This window comes from Varanus komodoensis, unplaced genomic scaffold, assembly GCF_004798865.1.
Source record: "Varanus komodoensis strain SLA01 unplaced genomic scaffold, ASM479886v1 scaffold48, whole genome shotgun sequence".
Taxonomy (NCBI): Eukaryota; Metazoa; Chordata; class Lepidosauria; order Squamata; family Varanidae; genus Varanus; species Varanus komodoensis.
Window position 1 is genome coordinate 226,714 of NW_025336059.1, and position 21,508 is coordinate 248,221.

Genomic DNA, 21,508 nt, shown 5'->3' on the forward strand with positions numbered 1-21,508 from the left:
ATTCTAGTCCTGGTTTGGCCAGGAAACTCACCGGGTGACTTCGGAGCTCGCTGCCTGGTACTCCACCAAGCCTACCTTGCAGGGTTGTGGGGTGGATGCCTGGCAGTGCTGGGGGATGATCTGAACCTCCGTGTGTTCGTCCTTGCAAGAAAAGGACAGGGTGTGAAAGCTGAAATGAAATTAATATCTGTAGGAAGCCAAGACAGGTGATTTTGGTAATGAGCAGGAGATGCCTCCTGCTAGCACTCTGCTCTTAAAATGTGTAGGAATTACCCCGGCTCGTTGTGGGGGGTGGGGGGCGTCTTTTGGTGCCAGTCCGGGTCCTGGCCTCCATCCAGCCCTTGAGCTCCACTTGGCCCTGGCCTGGTCCCAGCAGGGCGGACCGTGTGCCCCACGAAGGCTTAGCCCAGGGAGGTCTCTTCCCAGCTGGGGACAGCTTTCTTCGAGCTGGCTGGGGGTTCCTGGGAGTTGTCGTCACATGCATCTGCAGGGCACCTGCTCTTGACCCGTTGGATCCCGACTCTCTGCCAGAACCCAACTTCTCAGCAGAGTTGCCCTTCGAAATCAGCCCCAGTGCTCGGGAAAGGACACCCCTTGCTTTCCGCTACCCTCCGTTTTTTTCTTCTCCGGTAGGAAGTCCAAGGGTGCGGACTTGGTCCATGCGTCCTGCGAGCTCTTGGGAATTGTCTGTGGGGAGCACCCAAAGGTGAAGTGATCGCTCTGCCCTGAAGACCCCTGGAGTGTTTGTTCGGGCCCGGAGAGAGACCCCCTCAGCAAAATGAGGCAGGACCACGATAGGCGCCAGCCACAGAAGGCCCACGGACCACGGCTTCAGTCTTTTCCCGGGAAGTAAGTGTCCCTCTCTCCGCTTCGATGTCAACTGGGTTTATTTCTGAGTTTTCTGGACAAAGGTCAGGGCGCATCCCACTGAAATCAACGGGCTTGCGTCGGGGTAGACAAGGGGAAACCAGGCTGCACGCCTCTGTCTGTTTCAGGGGAAGGAAGTCCCATTGGATTCAAGCGGATTTGCTTCTTTGTAAACAAGGGCATCGCTGCCCTGTTGGGGTGTCCAGAACACGCATTGGCAACGTGCCTTGGACAATTACGCTTTCTTCTTCTGTGAAGGGCGAACGGGAAACAGTTTAAAACCCGAGGGGAGGGGTGGAATTTGCCAGGGGGTGTTCCTTTCCTTGAGGGACCCCCCCAGGTTTTGGGGCGGGGGGGGGGGGGGGGAATTTTGCTCTTGGGAACGACTTTTGAACATATTTTGCTTATGAGATACGAGTTGCACGCCGAGGGAGGGAGGGAGGGATGGGAGGAGGCGTTAACTGGCCCCTCGCGTAGCTGATCTCAAGTGCCCCCCATCCGGGCAGAAAAGGGGAGAAGGACGGGCGGGCGATGCGTGGGTTTGAGGCTTTGTGAAGGAGGACCGCTGGCTCGTCCAGGCAAGGATGCGCGTGTGGAGAGGAGGCGGCGGAAAAGCCGCCCTCGAGAAATGGGCGCCCCCTCCCCGTGGGGGGGGAACCTACCTACACTTCTGTCCTCAGGCCTATTTCCCCTGCGTTTGGAAAGAGAAGCGAAGCGGTGGCGACGGCAAATCGCCCCTAGTTCGGACACTGGCCGGGGCTGGCCCCTTCGGGAGGGGCGTGGGAGGCTGCGCGACGCCCCCCCAGCTCCCGGTTCAGGTGCCCAGCTCGGCGCTGAAATCTCTCCGCCCCGAAGAGCAGTCAATGTGGCCCCGATCGCTGGGAAGGGAATTATCCCCCTGCCCGCAGCTCGAGTCGGGCTTGTCCCCCGGGCCACACCCGCGCTGGTCCCCCTTAGGATCGGGCTGCGCGGGGGCGCCTTGCGCGGGACCAAGAGGGGGCAGGGGGTCGCAGTCCCGCCCGCGTGAATGCACGGGTGAATCTTCGAGGTGGACCCGCGTGTTTCCGTCAGCCTCTCGAGAAACCGCGGCACCGTTGTCTCCCTCGTGGATGCTCTTGGATGAAGACTTTTCCAAGGAGCAGAAAAAGGTTACAAAAGGGGGTGGGCGAGGGGGGAGCTCAGAGAAAAAGTCGGCTTGCGGGGAGAGGTCTGAGCAGCCCTTCGCTCGCCCACACCCCGGTTTAAAAGCAACACTAAAAAGGCTGCATCTTGTGTTCTGCAGTATCCTGGGACGTTTCTGGGGGGACAAGTGTCCCCCCATATCCAGGGAAGCCTGCGTAGGGATGCCCCCTGCTGTCTTTGCACCTGCCGGCCAGGTCAAACCACCCACCTGTCCCAGGTGTGAGGATAAAGGAGGGAAACACTTGGCCAGGTCGGGGGGAGCCCATGGGCACAGGGAACTCCCAGGACTACCTGCAGAAGTGTTCGGGTGCGGGGAACATTCGGGCAGGAACCTGGGACGTGGGGAATCGCCCCTGGCAGGAATGTGGGCGCCGCAGGCCGGCCCGTGGCGGCTTCCCAGGCGGTCCCTTCCGAGCTATCCAGATCTTCTGCATTGATCCATGGGGGGTTCTTGTCCCCCCTTCCCCCTCTCCCTCCCGCACCCCGAAAGAGGTTGTTTCAGGGGTTGGACTTGGGGGTCCATTCGTGTCTTTCCCACCTCCTTTTGGGAGAAATACGGCTTTACTCGCGCGCGGACACAGCGGAAGCCTCCATCAGGAAACGGGCAGGGAAAAAGGAGGCGTGGGGGGCACTTGAAGAAGCCCCCCCACATCTCCTTGGGCGGATTCCGATTTGCAACCCCAGAGCTGCTTCGTCCTGGAAGTGGGAACCGAGTTGGGCTTTTTGTTTTTTCTTTGCCCGGTGGGGAGAGAAGACTTACGGGGTGTGTGTGTGTGTGGGGGGGGGGGACACAAGTCACACCACCTCCGTTCAACTTTGCAAAGTTTCTTTTTTTAAGGATCGACACTCTCTTAGGTGCATGATATATATAAGGCAAGAATCCGTTTCCTCCCCAAAATATGGTGCGATATTCTTTAAGCGACGAATTTCAGGGAAGGGGCCCCCCGCCCCTTCGCGATTGGCTCCCAAGCCGGAGTTAAATCTCCCTTCCTTTTGCTCATGAATAAAAAGGAGGTTTTTAAAAACCCCGTTGCGGCGCCCCGCCGAGAGATCCGCGCCCCTCCGCCGAGTCCCACATGCGCGAAAGTTTCACGTTTTGCCCCTCGCAACCTTCGCTGTCCTCGCCGCCATCCAGTAACCCCCCCATTCCCTCCCCCCTAAAAAAAGGAGCAACACACGCACACAAAATAAGAGGAGAAAAGAAAGGGGAGGGAAGGAGGGGGAAGAAACCCCTCCGCGATCGTGCTCCGAAGAAGCCCAACCTCTCGGCTGGCTTTCTTCATTGCGCATTCCTGAAGGACGCGCGCTCGGTTCCAGCTGGTCAATTTCACCCCCGCCTTTGAGGGGGAAAAATTGGTGGTTTTGGGGGAGAGGCTGGGAAGATCGCCTGCCTTTCCCCCTTCTTCTTTGCAGCGGGGGAGGGAGAGAGAGAAGGAGAGAGAGACTTAAGGCGAGGTCTCTCCCCCACCCCCTGCGTGCGCGCGTGTTTTCGCCCTTTTCTGCGAAGCGTCCGGACGTCTCCTTTTCTTTCCGCGTCTGCTCCTCGCAGGCCTCTGTCATCTCCACGCGGCCCTCCCCCGGTCCATCCCAGCAGCCTCGACTGGAGCATGGCTGCGCTCCCTGGGACCGTACCAAGAATGATGCGCCCAGGACCCGGACAGAATTATCCCCGTACCGGATTTCCCTTGGAAGGTAAGCGCTCGCTGCTTCGAGTTTGGAGATTTGTGAAATAAAGACCCCGCACTTTTAGGACTAGCTCCCCCCCCCGCCACCGGCAGTGGGGGCATCGCTTCCAACTTTCGCCTGACCCCCGCCCCTCGCCGGGGGCTTTGTAACGTTCTGTTCTTGGTTCGTTTTCTTTTTTAAAAAACTTTTCGGTCTAAGATGGATTGGGGAGCCCTTTTAACGCCCCCCCCCCCGCAAGAGTATACATCCAGAGCCTTTTGAAATTCCCTGACGGCTGAACGCTTGTCTCGGAGAACGTGCTCGTGAAACCAGACGGGCTTCCTTCTAAGCAAGGAAGCGCCAGCCTCGAAGGCGGGTTTCCTTCGCGCCGGTGGACTCGGTCGGCCGTCGCGCTCCGAGCCAACGCGGCGGGGTCGAGGCTTCCCCGCGCGGAGGACCGAGGCGGGCTGCCTCTCCCTCGGGCCGGGTTGGTCTGCCTTCGCTCCTTTCCTCCCGAGGGCGAAGGCTGCGTCGGGTCCTGCCGGGTTTTTTGTTTGCTTCTGTTGGATTCGGTGGCGGCTTTCACCCCCTTCCAAATGTCTTGTCGCCTCCCAGCCCAGCGGCTCTAACCCAGCCAGGCATTTATCCGTGCCCCTCTCTCCTTAAAAAATAAAATAAAATAAAATAAACAAATTAACTAACTTTAAAAAGAAAACGCAGAGAGAAACCAACCAGATGTGGCCAGGCTGGAAAACCGCCCTGGTCGCCGTTCCAAACTCGGGCCCTTCCCCGGATAATTCCTCCCTTGCACCTTCGCTTTTCTCACCTGCGCTCTTCCCCCCCCCCAGTCTTTTTTTCCTTTTCGAGGGGTAGCAGGTGAGCTCCCGACGCCCCCTCGCCTCCCTCCCCCTCCCCCAAGAAAGCCCGCACGACGCCTCGGACCCGCCGCCCCCTCCCTCGCCACGGAGGCCAAGCCAGAATTAACGCCGGCTCGAGGCCCACTCGGCTGCATTTATTAAAGCAAATCTTCCGCGCGCGAGGCGTGCTCAAGTGGACGGGCTGGGCAGCCGAGCCCGGGGGGGCGAGGGAAGGGACGGGCCCCGCGCAAGGTGGGAAAACACACAGGCACGCCGCGCGGAGGGCGGCCGAGCCCCGCTCCCTGCTGTAGCGAATGAACTTAACGGGGCTGGGAAGGGAGAAGGGATCAAAGGATTACCAAAATATTTGTACAACGTGATCGGGAATAATGACAAGGCAGCACCAGCGGCCGATTCCAGCGCCTCTCCAAGGCACCGTGTCCCACTTGAGCGCTCTCGGCGCCTAATGAGGTGTCTATCCGAGTGACTTCGAATTAGCGGCGCGTGATTCTTGATTAAACCGCGAGGCGAGCGCTGGAATCTACTTTTCTCCTCCGTTCAGCAGGGGAAAGAGAAGCAGGCGGGGAGGGCAGAGAGAAGGGCGCTCTTCCCTCCTCGCCTCCAGGCCCCCTCTTTCTTCTCCCTTCCCGCGGGTCCCCTCCGTGCCAGGAAGCGCCCTTCGCCAGGGCGAATGTGGCCCATCCGCAGCCCATGCGAGGCAGAAAACAGAAAACTCAGACCGCCCCCCCGGGGGAGGGGGGCTTCCTTCCGGATCGCCCGCTTTGCCTGGCAAGACAGGTATTGCTGTCGTTGCCCGCAAAGTCAAGAAATAGCACGCGAGAGTTTCTGTTCAAAAATGCCGCATTAAAACTGTTGCGCGCGCTCCGCCGCGGAGCTTTCAAAGACCATTTTGAAAAGGTCCCGGAGGCCTTGGAGACCCTTCCCGCGTCTGCCCGGGATTCTGCGAGTCTCTCTCTGCTCTGCCGACGCCCGCCCGCCCGGCGTTTCTCCCACCGCGCTTCGCCGGGGGCTCTCCCGCGAGCAAACTCTCCTTTTCCTCACGTGGGAAAGCGGTCGGGCTTGGCAGAGCGGGACCCGCCGAGGGCTGGCGGTTTCTTCGGAGCGGTTGCCGTGCGGAGAACATGTGGGCGCGGGAAGCGGGTGTTCGGTTTTTGTTTGAAGGCCAACAAACCCATCTGCGGACGGGTCGGGACAGCTGCGGAGAAAGCGCCAGCAGATGTAAGAGTCGTCGGCGCAGCTGGAAGGCGCCGAGGGAGAGATTTATAAAAATATATTGTGGGGTTAAAAGGAGGAGGTACCGGGGCGCTGCAGAGGTCGAGGATAAGAAAGCCAGCACGGATCGCTCGCCTTGTAAAACAGTAGATCTGTCCAAGCCGCTCCGGGATGTTCACGAATAACGGCAGAGGCCTCAAAGGGCGCGAGCCAAGCGCCGGACTGCTCGCTTCGTGTCCGAGTCCGCACCCCCGGAGGGCACCTGGCTGCGGAGGGCGCGCGGCTCTCGGCTCCCCTCGGCGGGGCTTGGCTTCCCGACGCGGGGAGCGCGTCCGCGGATCGGGGCGCCCGGCTTGGCGGACCTCCTTCCTCGGGAGGCAGCTCCGCCGAGTCGCGCGCAGCCGCCTCGCCGGCGCGTCCCTGGGACCGCGGAGGCCCTTTGTCCCGGGAGCGGGCAGCCCCGTCCCGCCCGCCGCGCCCAAAGTTTTCGAACTTCGCCGCTTTTCCAAAGAGGGGCGGCGGCGCGCACCCCCACCCCGCGCCGCTCCGCATCGGCTCAGCTCCTGCGCAGCCCGGAACCGACCCCCGAGCAGCCTCGGTGCGGGCCGCGGTCCGAAACCCCGCCAGGACGAGGAGAGCCCCGCTTCCCTCCCCGGCGCCACCCCCCCAAAATAGCCTCGGCTTCGAGGAGGGACCGCGCCGCTCGCGCTCGGGAGAGCGGGCGAGGAAGGCCCTTCCGGAGCTCCGCGGGCGCCGGGGACCTTCCGGGCAGCTCGGCGTTGAAGGCCGCGCCGCGCCTGGCGGCAGCGGCGCACCAGGCGCGGCCCAGCCGGGCCTCCTTTCCCGCTGATGCTGCGGCCAGAGGCAGCGCCCGCGGGGCGGGGGCTCTTTGCCCTCCCGGGGGGCGGATGAGGCCCTCCCGCCCGACAGCCCGGCGACCCCAGAAGGTGCCCCTGGCCTCGCCTCGCTTGCCCGCAGCTCCGTCCGGCGGGAGAGCTCTTGCAGTGCAATCCCGGCAGGTTTACGCGGAGGAAGCTCCGTTGCGAACGAGGCTTGCTCCCGCGTAAGCGGAAAGGGGATCGCAGCGCAAGGGCCAACGCGACGGGGAGCGGGACCCCCACCTTCTTTCGGAGTTCTTTGCCAGCCCTGGCCGGGCAGCCCCCTGGCCCGCAGCCTTTGTTCTCGCCGTGAGCCCCCGAACCGAGCCGAAAGGGGTTCATTCCGCGCCGTGGCACAGGGCTGGCCCAAGCCACGGCTCCTTGGGGCCCTTAGTCCCACGGGGCCGCGCGGAGATGAAGTAGAAGACGAGGCGGGACTGGGGGGGGGGGCATTTTAACACAGCTGCGACCCCCCTCTCCTTCTCCAGAAGGTGGGCCACACAATTCAGCCGATGCTGACGGCCCACGCACTGGGCCAGAGGCATCAGTCCGTACGAACAGAGCTGGTGCCCACGCCCCGTGGGGTGAATTCGCTAGGATGGGCCGCGTTCGCCCCACTCAGCACGCGAGAAGAAGGGCAAGAGCAGGCCCCGGGCCAGCCAAAACCTGCGAGGGATATTTGGGGGGGCGGGTGGGGGGAAAGTGGGGGACAGTGGATTCTGGTTTGCAGGTGAAGGGCTCGTAATAGGCATACCGGGGGCAGAGAAAATTCAGGGGCAACGTACCGTCCGCCGCACTGGGGGGGGGGCACCGTCCCCAGGAGCCCCCTGGCCGGCTCGTCGCGCGTCCGCGCCTCCCGAGGAAGCAGGTGTGGGAGCCGGGGCGCCGCCGGGGAGGACTTGGGGCGAGGGCGCAGCGCGCCCGGGCGGGTGGGTGAAGTTTGCTGCCCGGCGGCGTGGGGGGGGTGCTTCCCAAGAAAACCGCCTCTTCGGAGTTTCCAGCCGCATTTCGCGCTGTTAAACAGAATCATAGAAAAGCCGAGTTGCAGTGTTGTTCCTGCTTTTCAGGGCCCGGGCGGGGGCGGGGGGCGATCTCTGCCTCTCCCCTCAAAATTGCACGAGCGACTGGGAAATAGCAAACCTCCCGGCCTTGTCTTTCCGAGGCCGTCCCCTCCGTCGCCCTAAAACTACTCTTTATTCTCCGAGCCCGCGGGCGCTTTCTGCCCTTCTCCTCACAGCAGCCCCGCGAGGTGGGCTCGGCCAGGAGCGCGCGGCCGGCGCAAGCGGCCCCGTCCCCCTTCCGGGCGCCCCCCACCCCCGGCGGCTCCGGGCCTGGAGCGCCCCGAGGGCGGCCGGGCCGCGCCGCGCCGACTCGGGGCCCGCGCGCACTCGCCGCTCTGCTCTGCTCTGCTCTGCCCGCAGTCTCGACCCCGCTGGGCCAGGGCCGCGTCAACCAGCTCGGAGGCGTCTTCATCAACGGGCGACCCCTCCCCAACCACATCCGCCACAAGATCGTGGAGATGGCCCACCACGGCATCCGGCCCTGCGTCATCTCGCGGCAGCTGCGCGTGTCCCACGGCTGCGTCTCCAAGATCCTCTGCCGCTACCAGGAGACCGGCTCCATCCGCCCCGGAGCCATCGGGGGCAGCAAGCCCAGGGTGAGTGGAAATCCAGAGGCGGGGGCTCTTCTCCGGCCTCCCCCACGTGCCCCGGGAGCCCGCGCGGCCCGGAGCAGCACTGGGCCCGAGGGCGCTTCCCGCTCGTGGGGACGCGCGCTCGGGAACGTCCTGGGCTGGGCTGCTCGGACTGGGTCCGGGGGCGCGGCAGGTGTCTTGGGCCACAGTGTCTAGACGCTTTGACCCTTGGGCCTGCTGGCTGGGGCTGATGGGAGCTGCAGTCTAAGCTGTCCAGCGAGAAGCCGGGTTGGGGGGTCGCAGCCTTCAAGCCCCATGGATTTCAGTGGGTCTCCTCCGAGTCTGAGTTGCGCACTCAACCGCCAGTACAATCCAAGTGGTGTCTACTCTGAAGGCAATCTGGTTGTTGTCAGTGGCACCTACTCCCAGGTAAGTGTGCACAGCCAGTGCAGGGTGCGGTCCAGCACGGAGAACTGGGAGAAGTCAGCCCTGGGCATCAACGTGTGAACCGATCGGGTGCCTGTTACAGCCCCGGGTCGCTTTACTAGCAAGTAAGGGTGGAATCTTGCCGGAAGCTCTGCTCAGGCCCCGTTACTTCCGAGTAAAGGTGTAGGAGTGGCCGCGGCGCTCTCTCTGAATTAGGCTGGATTTTCTTTGCGAGTAAATGCGCACCAGACGGGGCTGGAAGGCTGTCTTTCTCTTCACGCTTTCTCAGAAGTAAGCCCCGTTGAAGCGTTACTTCTGAGTAGACCTGGCCATTTGGAAATGGGCCTTTGGGGGTCGGTTCAAAGGTGCTTCAAACACCTCCTAACTATCTGAATACTTGTCCTCTACAATAATCCCCCCTTTTTTTTAAGAAAGAAAGAAAGACTCGGGGGGGGGGGAGAGGGAGGAAGGAGCCGCTTCCTCGAAAGTAGGCCCCTTCCGAGTTGCTTCCGAGTAAGCAGCGAGGACAGGCGGGGGTCGGCGCTGCCCGGGACGAGCAGGCGCAGCCGCAGGGCCTGATCCTGGGCGCGTCTCCTCGGTCGCAACGCCCCGGGCTGCAGGAAACGGGAGAGGCGCTTGCACGGGATTGTGGCCTCGAGGGGCCACGTGAGCGCGCGGGGCATGCTGGGAGGGCAGGTGAGTCCATCTGGGCGTCTGTGCCCACCTGTTCGCGCTCGCGGGGAGGCGCGGCTTCGCGGGGCTCCTGCGGGCGCGCGCGGCCCGGGAAGGGCGCCCCGGGAAGGGCGACCTCGAATTTAACAGCGGGCTCCTCTGCCCCCCCCCCCCCCCCCCCGCCCCGCGTTGATCACAAAAGCAGGTCGCGACGCCCGACGTGGAGAAGAAGATCGAGGAGTACAAGCGCGAGAACCCGGGCATGTTCAGCTGGGAGATCCGCGACCGGCTGCTGAAAGACGGGCACTGCGACCGCAGCACGGTCCCCTCAGGTGAGAAGGCAGCCGGGCTGGCCGGGGGGGGGCGAGGGGGGGCGAGGGAGGGAGCGGCCGCGGGGGCCCCGGCCCCGGCCCCGCGGCTTCAGGCCGAAATAGGCGCGCCCCGGAATGCCGGGGTGGGGTCGCTGCGCAAGGGGCCTGCAGTCTGGCGGGGGGGGGCACTGTCTTCCCTCTCCCGTAACACGCGGACCGGGGGTCATCCCAGGAAGCGGCCTGGGGAAGAGTCAGGGCCGCCCCACGGAAGTCCCTCTCGGCGCGGCCTGTGGGGGAGCTGTGGAACTCCCTGCCGGGGGAAGGGGGGTGGCTTTCGAAGGGGGTGGGGCAGATTCACGAGGGAGAGTCCAGGGGGCTACCAGCCGTCCTGGCCACGGGCTACTTTCTCTGCCGGGGTGGCCTGCCTGCACACGCCGGCTGCTGAGGGGTTTGGGCAGGGGGAGGTCTTGCCCCCACCCCGCTTGAGGGATCAGGCGGGCAGCCGGTTCGCCACCGCATGGATGGCCCCTGAGCTGTTTTTAGGGTCTTAAAGCCATACCGAGATGCTTCATGCGAAGTGCAGAATCCCCATGAGAGCAGAAAGCTACCAAAAGAGCTCCGTGCGCCCCCCCCCCACGGCATGCCAAGCTCTTTTTTGAGGGGGGATTGAGGGGACATCCACCCAGTCCAGCTAGTCGGTAAGCTGCGTGTGGTGTAGCCCAGCGCCAAGAGAAGTCCTCCCCTGCCTTGTGTGAGACCCGGGCCTGAGGTTGCCGTGTGGCTCCTGGGCGCCGGGTAGTCCCTGGGCCAGGCAGGCAGTTTGGGGGGAACTTTTAACGAAGTTGTTGTTGTTGTTGTTTTGACATTTAGTTGGGATGATATGTGTGCTTTCTTTAAAGGCTGGGTAACCAAGCTGAGCCAGTTACTAGCTGTGCTGCAGAAACCTTTGCCTGCTAGATAGTGGTCTCTCCCTCCCTCCCCCTCTCTCTCTGGGGGGCACCCCCTCCACCTGCACACGCACACACGTCTGTCCTACAGCGTCCTTACTCCGTTGCACCAGGGAAGTCTGAGGCAAGAGTCGGGGTGTCATCCAAACTCCATGTGAGAAGGAAGCAGAGGTTATTAGGGGTTTCCCTTCATGATCTTGATTCGAGTAGACCCTTTGGAGGGATGGGGTGGTGGGATGAAGCCTGCGGGAGAAGCTTCAAAAGTTCCCTTCTTTTGAAAGAAAGACTACAAGTTTGGCCATCCACTTGACTTCAGTCACTTGGATGCAGTCTTGTGAGTTACACAGGGCTCTGCATGGAACTGGTGGGGAGCCCTGTGTAACCTGGAAGTCAGCATTCCTTTATTTGAAAGCACGAATGGGTCCTGAATAAATAAAGCAAGCTCTTTCCTCCTCTTTATTCCTGGTTTTGGGGATCCAGGTGTACACAAGTCTGCACATATGTACCCAGAAGCAAGCCTCATTGATTGCAGTGGGCTCATTCCTAGGGAAATAGGCAGGGGATCGCAGCTCGTCTTGTCTTGGAGAAAGCCGGGAAAGAGAAGCTAAATGGTGCACATTTCCCGTCATCCAGGAATCCATCTGTCTCCAGGGTTCCTTCATATGGCACGGCACACGTTGTGTTGTGTGGTTGTGTGCTTGATGGCCTGCTTTTTAAATGCCACCCGAAGCAGCTCCGATTTATTAAATGGAAAGAGAAGAGTACGACCCGCTTGCAAGCCTCTGGGTGCCTTGCTTCCACACATGCTTTATGGGGGGGGGACTTGGGGGGCCATTCCAATAAACACACCCCGATAAGATGGAGGGCAGGACCCGCAATCGGTTTCTGTGCCTTCAAGAAAGCTGCTTCAGTTGCAGCACGTGGCTGGTTTTGTGTGTCTACCCAGACGGGGGGGGTTGATCTTGCAGGGGGCTGCCCCGGTTTGTACCTGAGCCTCAGGTGCTCCCCAGAGCAGCAGGGATTCTGCCGGATGGCAAGAGATGCTTCCCAAGGAGTAGGAGGGGGCCGGGGGGGTGCCCACCGAGACTGCTAGCCGTGCAGGGTCCAGAAATGGGGAGGAGGGTGGTGGGCCTGGAGGGACCTCCCCCCACAATTATCTCTCCCCATATCCTTTTTCTTTCTTACGAATACAAACTTGCTGTTTTGCCTTGACACGACCACAGACCAGGTGAAATGCCTCCCCTATTTTATTGGCACCCCCCCCCCCAAAAAAAACCCCTTATGCTGCCTACAGGCCTTGTGAACTCCACGTTTCCTTGCAGCACTAACGGGCGTTGATCCTCGGCGTGATCGTGGGGTGGGGAGGGCCCGTCAAAGCGCAGGGGGTGTCCCGTGGGTCACCTCTGCCGCAGCTTAAAACAAAGCCGAGCACACCCCCCGCAGGTGGAAAGCTAGCTTCGCAAGGCCGCGAGGTTTCTTCCTTCTGTGCTGCTTGGCAGCCTGCAGGGAGGCCTCCCTGACGCGCAAGACCAAGGGCCTGCAACCCCCCCCCCGGCCACCCCCCGCCCCGCGCACGCATGCTTGCACCTCCGGGTCTTGACCCGCACGTCCTTTCGACCTGCCAGAACCCCCACGGATTTCTGGCCCGGTGGAATGGCATCAGCCACCTTGCCCGAGGAGGGGATGGCCAGTCTATAGAAAAGCTGTTTAAAAATTAAGCCAGCGTCTTAATACGGGAGCAGAATTCCATGGTTTTTGGATAGATACTGAAAACGTCTCTTTCCAGAAATAATGGCATTGCAGTGCAATGACTTGGCGTTTTCTGGTGGTTCTGAGCACCACAAAGAGACAGGCCTGTGTTTGTGTCCCTGCAAAGAGGCGGTCAGTTTTAGGGTGCGATTTTAGGGTAGTCGCGTTGGGGGGGGGGGCTGTCCATACGCTCAGTGAATCCGCACAAAGTATTTGGATATGTTTCTCAGCAACGTTGCCCAGCCTCGTAACTGATTCCAGATACTTTGGACTAGAACGCTTTGAATCCTCTGTCAGCTGGCCATCTGATCGGACTGATGGGAGTTGTAGTACAACCCATCTGGCAGGCAGGAGGTCGGAGAATGCGAAGGGAGTGTTTCACAGGGCGGTTTTGGAGACCTGTCGGCTCAGCCGTGAACAAACCCCGCTCTGCAATCTGGTGGTTATAATATTGGGCCTGCTCTGCAGGGTGGTTGTGATTTTTCCCATTTCAAGCGCTCCCCGAAACCATCGCTGTAAAAAGCAGGCCCTTCTGCCATGGCCGAGTTAGAGTAATGGGTTTAAATGCACCAGAAGGTCAGAGAGAGAGAGAGAGATTTAAATGCATGTCCTTCTAAAAAGCTACAGGTGGTGTTTTGTTTTGGAAAAGGCATTCCCACGGAGCTCTTTTATGGAAAACCCTTCCCCTTTTGGGGACACAAATCCGTGCCACCTAGACCCCAATGGGAGCTCTTTCTAGCACAGCTCATGCTGAGTTGCACGCGGGTGAAACTGACGGTCGCCTCCCAGGAGATCGAGCGGTGATGCCTTGGAAATATTTCCCGGCCATGCCAAGATGTCTCCCCCTCCCCATTTCTCTGCTCTTTGTCTGCTTGTGTTTGGTCCATTAACGTATTTTCTTCGCGGCGGTGAGCGGGCGCTGCCGGAACTGCAAAACTTTCCCTGGGAACTTTGGAAGGGCGCTGTTCCCCATGGGGCTCGGACCCCCTCCCCGCCTCGCCGTGCCTTGGGCCGGGGCTTGTCCTTTGCCAAGCCTGCCATGTGCTGGTGCCCGGGAGAGTCCCTCTAATTGCTGCGTCCTCCCAGGGGTCCCAAAGGACGCCTGACCCGGATCTAAGGGGAGAAACTGCAACCAAACTTCGGGAACGTTAGACTAATTCTTCTGGCCTAGCTATTTGCTCCCCCCCTCCCCAATTTGCCTGCAAACCAGCTTATATTTCCCTCTTCTGTCTTTAACTGTCCGAGGTTTAGTGAGTTCGATTAGCCGGGTGCTCCGAATCAAGTTCGGGAAGAGAGAGGAAGACGAGGATTGCGAGAAGAAAGAGGAGGACAGCGAGAAGAAAGCCAAGCACAGCATCGACGGCATCTTGGGCGACAAAGGTAGGGAAAAACGGGGGGGGGGCGCTTTTTCTCCGTGTCCTGTGGCTTGTTTGCCCCTGAGAAAATGTTGCTGTGCAGAGAGGCTCTGCCCAGGATGTCAGCCAAGACCTTTTCAGGACCCTCCATTCCTGCCACCCCACAACAGACTCCTGAAGCTGCTCTCACCGGCTTTTCCCCTTCAGGAACTCCCCAAGCTCTTCCTCTCCCTGGTGCCCATCTTTGGCTGAAAGGATTGTCACGCAGAGAAACCCTAGATGTGTCGGACCGCAGCTCCTATCAACTCCAGTGGGGGATGATGGCAGCTGTAGTCTTACCCATCAGAAGGGAGCCAGGCCCCCGGGAGGCTGCAGGTCTTTCGGTATCGTCCCCTGAGCGAGCGGCAACAAGAGTGTTTTGTCCTTTGCTCCTCACGTGGGATGGAGGGTCGTTCGCTCCATCACTTCGAGCCTCCGTGGTGGTGACATTTAGGATCGTGTTTTCAATATTTATGAGTCCTGTTTTCAATCTTATGGGAAGATCCTTCAGAGGCCAGATAGGAAGAAGAAAGGTGGGATACTTTATTTTTTCAAAATAATTTTTTCAAAATCAGACGCGGCCTGTTCCTCAGGGAATTTGGAGGCCCCAGTTCGACTCTGGGAAGGAAGAGGCAGGTGAAGCAAAACCGGAAGAAGATGTGTTTCCTTAGAGGAGGCAGGCTAAGGGGTGGATATGCCAAAAGGCTTCCACAAAGAGAGTTTTGTTTGGCATTCGCTTTCCTTTTTCTTTTAATCCACCAGGACCGTCTGAGATTGGATTTAAACTAGAATGGCTCTCTTTTTAAACTAACCGAAGCACAAACTTCGGCTTGGCCTGCCTTTCCTGGCTTTTAATATATTACAAAATGCATCTTGGATTGTGGTTATGAAATGTGTTTTCCTGCATCTGAAAGCATAAGGTGAGAATCTCAGAGAGAGAGAGAATCTGACCCGTTCTTCAAGAACAATTTTATTATTTTCTGCCACCATTTCTGATCTACTGCCAGGGTTTGCTTTTATTTTCAGCCTTTTAAAACCAAGAAAGGAAAAGCACACCCCTGTGCATAAATTAGCACATTTTCTCATTTTGCATAATTTATTCTAGATTTTGTAGTCATGGGAGGGGCAGGGCCCCTATATTGACTTACGCAACCGCTGCCACTTTCTGTCCCCCTAAGACTTTTGGATGCTAAGATATCCTCAGGCATCGCCTGTACGTGTCCAAGCCCATACAGCCTTAATATCCAGGTTGTCGTGTTTCGAGCAGAATTCATCCACTGGCATATTCTTTCCTGGTTTTGCATGTGTGCGGTGTCCGGTTGACACGTGTCATTTTGTGTGTGTCCCCCCCACCCCGTGTCTTCCCTTTAAAAGCAAGTTTACATAGAGAACACATTGGTCCTTTGTGGGGTTCTTTAGGGGGAGAGTCAGATGTAAAATGTTTGTAGCAAACTTTGGAGTTTTACAAAATTCTGCACTGATATTCCATGCTTCCCTCCTTTGTGTCCGTGCTCTTTTCCTTAATGTGGTCTATCACCTTGGTTTTTTCTTCCGGAAAAATAATCGCATGAATTAAAATAATCAAATGGAAGTTCCTTTTTTGCAAAGCTGGGAACCTTCTGTTAATGTTTCCAACTCTGAAACAAGGTGCTCCTTTTTAGTTTCATTGCAACAGGACAGCATGCTATGTATAATACTTTAAGAAAAGCGTGATGTGGAATATCTGTGCGTTGGAGTATCTGAAACAATAGCCTTGGCTATTTTTAATATCTTGAAAGAAATGTTATTTCAAATATTTTTGGTTTATTTATTTTTTTAAATGACATTCGTTAAGACGGTGGAGGAGAGAGAGATTTGTGAAGGGGCCCACAAATAAATAATAAAATTAGAGGATGTTGAGCCGGGATGCTGCTGGAGAAGGGATGCTTCTGTGGGGCAGAGGACGCAGGGGCTAATTTGCCAGCGCGGGCGCTTCATTTTGTGGGGACAGAATGGAAGCGTTGCCAGAAGGGCAAACCTGGACTGTCTTGGCATGAAAACCGGAGTGACTCCGGATCCCGCTTGAGCCAGGACTCGGGAAGAGGAGGGGGGGAGGAGAGGGGGAGCCGAAAGCTTCGCTCAATGAATTTGTTAAACAGATCAGTTTCTCTTTTCCTGCTGTTCCTTTCTAAACGGTCCCCAGGAACCTCGCTTGACAGTTGGACTGATGGGAGGCATCAAATTCAATTATTCTTTGGGCTTCTGTTTTTTGGGGGGGGGGGCGCGAGGGAGAGAAGAGAGAAACGGGGAAGAGATGCCTCCACTTTTAAAACTCCCTTGCTTTGGAAATAATTGCAAGCTGGGTTTCTCGCGATTGCTTGGCGTTTGGGGGCTGTGGAATGACACGCGCGCAGCGCTCTCGACTGTCTCTTTTCCCCCAGAAAGCGGGGCGGGAAGGGTCTCTCCGGGAGGAATTCGGCCCCCGTTTCTCTCCCGAACGGTCCAAACAAAGGTCATCGCGCGATGACGCTCATTTTCGTACCAGCAGCGCTGTCCGCCCTGCGCCCGGCGCAAGATTAAGAGGCGAGCGCGAGGGCGCGTCTCCTTGCGCGCGCGGCTCCAGGGAGCGAGGATATTTTAGGGGGGCTCAGCCCCGCGCACAAGCAAAGAGTGGGACCCCCAAAGCTGCCGCGGGGGGCTCGTTTTCTGGGTCGACGGTTGGCACCGTGTAGTTGCCGATTTCCACGGCTCGGGAAGAGCGGGGCGCTTTTGTGTGCGCCCGCACGCCGGCCGCCCTCGGTCTGCTCCGCCGGCCCGGGCGGTGGGGGGACCCATTTATTCGGGGGTGTAGAAGGGAGCGGTTGGGTGCCGAGAAGCGCCGAGCGATTCCCGGCAAGTCCCGCGGCTTAAACTTCGCTTCTTGCCCCCAGCAAAGCAAAAATCCCCGAAGTGGCTATCCAGACTGCGGCTGGGAAGCGCCGAGACCCCGCGCCAAGTCTTCTGCGTGTTTACTTGGGAGTAAGCCTCGCTTGCAGTGGGACTTACTCCCGAGGAAACACGGGGAAGCTTACATGGTGCGCGCGCTTGAAAACGGCGGCTTTTCCTTGCGAGTAAGTGGACAGGAAGCAGCCGGTTTGGTTTCGTTTGCTTTAATTTTTCTCGATGGGGATGCTAATTGAAACGGGCAGGCCTTACATGCGAGTAAATAGCCCAGAAGCTGATCCAATTTGGCTGGCTTTTATTTCGGGGGCGGGGGGAGGAGAGAACCGAAACGGGTGAGTTTTACTCGCGAGTAAGCAGACAAAAAAGATTTAATTGAATTGGCTTTGATTTTCGGGACCATGATTTTTCTTTAGGTTTTACTCCTAAGTAAACAAGCGTTTAGTTGGATCTCCTTTAATTGGCGGAGGGGCGGGTATTTGCTTTATTTCCAGGCGTCGTTGTAGCTTTCCTTGCAACATTCTCACCTTCCTAAAATCTCATCGAAATGAGTTTGCGATCAGAAGAGATTCCACACACGTGCGCGCGCACCCCGAAAGAAACCGCTTCTAAAAGAATCCTCCAGCCAGCTTTTTCTTTAAAGTCTTAAATATTTTTTCCTGAATTAATATATTTAAACTCTTTTTAAATGAGCATACCAGAATGGTTTGCTTATATCTGCGAACAATTTAAATATATGTGGGCTTCCAATGTTATCTTGAAAAGTTTGAATGGAGAATCAGCAGGACATGAATTTTCTGTTCTTTTCTTTTCTCTTCTGGCCCTGGGTTTGATCGCCTCCCTTTCGGGGGGGGGGTTGTTTTTTCCCCCTTGTCAACCTTGGCGATGAACTTCAGTTACAAAGACTCTCCAAGTCTATTGAAGCTAAAGAACTCTCTGACCACAAAGGCAAACAGGGAACGTCCCCCCCCCCGGGGTGGGGGTTGGAGACACGACGCTGTGTCCCTTCCCTCGAAACCTGCCCCCTCCTCCCCCAAAAAAAAAACTGCAGGGAAAGGGACTCCACTTATTCTCATTCAAAATTTTGCAAGGGGAACAGAAAAGTTCGAGAACAAAACAAGCGAAAACAAAAACTGGGAGAAGAATAGGAGATAAATTATTCAATACGCCCTGCTGGTAGATAGTTTTGTAACATTATTCACACCTTCTGTTGGCAGTGAAAAGCGGTTGGATGGAGCGACTGCCTCGTTTTGTGCTTTTTCGTATTTCAAATTGCTCTAGATCCATTTGGAAATTAGCCCTTTTGTGCCCAAGCGGCCATCCCGGCTGCCGTTATTAATATTATTAGTATCATTACGAGTTTGTGGTTTGTAGTCTAATATTTTTAAGGGAAGGGTTGATTTAGGGTTACAGACTTGGTCCTTAGGCGGCTAAAATCGCCCCCCCCCCCGCGCCGCCTTTCTCTCCGTCTTTCTCTCCCCGTCCGTCTTTTGTTTCATTTAAGTGTGATTCAGAAAATACTCCTGAGTGAAAGTTTGGTTGTGAAGCGAATTTATTTCTATATACTACTTTTGAATTCAGGTATTTCTCTCTGATCATTTTAAATGGTTGTTTTTTGGTCCTTGTTTTTTTTTTTTTTTTCATTCAAGGCTTGTGTGAAAGAAAGAAGTACCCACATTTACTCTAGAAGATTTGGCTCTTTTAATTTCAAAAATGGAATGCTTGTAGAGGGAAAAAGGAAAGGTGGCTTTATCCAGCTGAGATTATTGTGTCTTAAATTAGACATACCGAAAATGATTGTTTCCAGAAGGGAAGTGAAAGTGAGGGCCAGGAGATGAAAGATTTCTGCAATTTCTAAATTAAAAGGGCTCTCAGTTGAACTGTTGCAATCTTAGATTTGGCTTACCTGAAAGTAGCCACCATTGAACTCAATGGGTCTTACTTCTAGAAAGAGCACTGGAAGGTTGTGCGAACTCACACCCCCTGCTGCAGTTTAAGTGTGTCTTTCCAAGCCCGGGCCTCCTCGCGAGTAAACTCCTCCCTTGGACACTGCGGAAGAGCCTTTCTGCTCTCATGTGCTGGGTGTTTTGGGGGCCAAGAGTCTCTGTCTGTCTCTCTCTCTCTCTCTCTCTCTCTCTCTGATCCCACTTGGGTTTACTTGAGAGTCAGCCCCCTCGTTCCCCAAAACTGCACGCGGTGGGGGGGGGGGCACAGGCCAGGCAAACCCGCCCATTTCGTGGAATTGTGGCTCTAATGCAAGTTTCTCTTTTGGCCCCCCCTTTGGCCTGCCGGCCCTCCCCCCCCCCCCCCCCATGGACAAGTGTCCAGGATTTTCCCGGCTGGTGACAAGAAGGGGCTTCTGCCTCCTTTCGCTGGAGGCTTTTTGTTCAGGGGTTCCAATCCCTGCGGGGGCAGATGCAGCTTCCCCCCACCCGCACCTCGGTTTTTCTTTACACTATATTCTAGACTTTAGGGGGCGGGGGGGGGTAAAAATCCTTCCACTTTTTCCAAGGCTGCCACAGTTTAAATGCCCTAATTAAAGTTCATAATCACTGCGCTTCACTTGTAAAGCGACCTCCAGCCAGCGATCTGTCTCTCTCCAGGAACGCTGCCTTACTCCCGAGGAAGCCGCACTGGATTATGTGGCGCCGGCTTACTCCCGAGGAAGCACGCAAGGGCCAGGCCACCAAAGTCTCCACTTGGCTAGGCTGGCACCGCGTGTTTCCCCAGAAGGAAGCTCGCTGCGGTTTGGCGGCAGTCGCTCCCGGATAAAGATGGCCGGGATGGGCGCGTTCACACGTCCGGCTGCACGTGTCCCCGACGGGATCCGCCGCCCCCTGCAGGGCCGGTGTGGCGACCGTGCGGGAGGAGTGAGCTGCTTTAAGCCGTGCGTCTTATTTTCTGGATGCGGCGCGTATTGCGCCGTCTCGGGCCGGGGCTTCCGGGCCTCCGTGGGGGCGCGGGGCCAAGCAGAACCCGCGCGAAATATTGTCCGCGCGCCCCAGTGATCCGCCAGCAGCATCGTCCCACGCGGATCCCACGCGTGTCTACTCCAGAGCCGCGCCAAGCCCGCCGATGTCAGCGGGGCCACGCAAAGCGGTGCTTGAGTGGGGAGGGTGCAGTCCCTGGCCCCTTTAGCGGGGCGCAGGGTCCCCCGGAGAAGCGATTCTCTTCCGAACCCGGGGCCCGATCCTGCTCCAGGTGCGGTCGGAGGATGCCTGGCGGCCGCGGATCCCAAGCAGGGCCCAGGGCCTCGCCGGACCGGTCCAAGGACCGGTCCTGGCCCGCGCGCCGGCGGGGAGCCGGGCGGCCCAGCTGCGGGAGCGCGCCCGCCCGGGAGAAGCCGTCCGCCGCCCCCCCTCCCTCCGCCGGCTCATCCGCTTGGCACTTAATAACGTTAAGACTTATTAGCGCTGGTAATGGAAGCGGCGGCGCGGCGTAATAGCTCCGAGGCGCGCCGCGAGCGCGCTCATCCACGGTCGGGCCTCGGTCTCGGGGTGCGCGGCGCGGGCGCGGCGTCGGGGGCTTCAAGGCGGATTAAGCGGGGCCTTTCTTTCCCTCGCGCTTTCATCTTTAAACGCTCGCCCCGCTCGCCCCTCGGCGCGCCGGCGGGGGCTCCCGCCGCCCCCGCGCCCCTTCCTCCTGCTCCTCGCACCCCCCCACGCCAAACCTGCCCTGCGCGCGCCCTCAGCCGCCGGTTGAGCGACTCGGGGGGCGAGGCGCAGGGGCGGCGGCGCGGGGGGGGGGCGCGCCGGGCCGGGCCTCCGATCGCTCCGGGGTCGCCGGTGCATCCGCAGCTACGGTGCGGGCCGACGGGGGCCATCGCGCCCCCGGCAAGGATGGCGAGGAGGATGGCGAGGAGGAGGGCGCCCGCCCGCCGGTCCCGCCGCCGTGTGCTGGCCGTCAGACGCTCCGTTGCCCCGTAGTAACCGGGAGCCGCGGCGGCGGGGGGGGGAGGCCGAGAGCCACGCGAAGCGGGGCTAGCCGGGGACCAGCTGCCCCCCCCAGGTGCTCGCCGCCCCGCCTCCCTCACAGGTGGTGGTTGCGAGGGGCAGCTGGGGAGGGGAGCGAGGGGCAGGGCGGCGGGACGGGGCAGCAGGTCGTAACTCTGTGCGGCCCCCACGGGGCAGCAGTGCAGCCGCAACCCCTTGTCCCGCTCTGGCCACCCTAAAGAGATCCCCCCTCGCCTGGACAGTGATGTGGCCGCCGCTGGAGCTGCCCCCACGCGTGGGGATCCCGAAAACCCCGCTGCTGCTTGCTGCGCGGGCACCGGGGCGGGGGGGGAGTCCGGGGCGGCTGGGATGGGCCCACGGCGTGCCTGTGGCGGCGTGGGTCGCCGTGGGCCCCGCGAGGACGAAAGGGCTGCTGCGGACTCCCCGGCGGAGGGCTTCTGCGGGGTGGCTTTGGGTCACCGGCGCTCTTCCCAGCCCACCTTACAGGGGTGTTGCAAGCAGAAAATGGGGGAGGCGGTGTCGGCTTCCGTGCAGGAGAAACGGCGGGGTAGCCGCGGCAGGGCGAGGTAGGGAGGCTTCGCTTCTGGACACCACGCGGCTGGGGGTGTGGGGGGCCCAGGCTCGAGTGGCTCTGTGCTTTCTGTCCTCATGAGTTGTTCCCCTGGTGGCTTTACCCCGGGCTGAAATCCCGCAGAAGCCCTGGGTTGCAGGTCCCGAGGCAGGGGCTGCAGGGGGCACTCCAGATTTTCTGGGGGTTATTTGTGCAGGGGGTAAGTCAGGAGGGGTCCCCGTTTGGAAGCAAAAATGTCAGGGTTCTTTTCT

General features: G+C 59.0%; 1 protein-coding gene across 2 annotated transcripts in view; it reads left to right on the forward strand.

Annotated features, from left to right (window-relative positions):
• Nucleotides 1-3,656: 3,656 nt before the first annotated feature.
• Nucleotides 3,657-21,508, forward strand: part of PAX7 (paired box 7) — a 106,347-nt gene continuing 88,495 nt past the window's right edge. Inside the window, exons 1-4 of one of the 2 annotated variants that reach the window (XM_044445411.1) lie at nt 3,657-3,741; nt 8,104-8,339; nt 9,616-9,745; nt 13,666-13,800. In XM_044445411.1, coding sequence (XP_044301346.1) covers nt 3,657-3,741; nt 8,104-8,339; nt 9,616-9,745; nt 13,666-13,800 — 586 coding nt within the window. The remainder of the gene's footprint in view (nt 3,742-8,103; nt 8,340-9,615; nt 9,746-13,665; nt 13,801-21,508) is intronic. The other variant, XM_044445412.1, reaches the window with a different exon arrangement.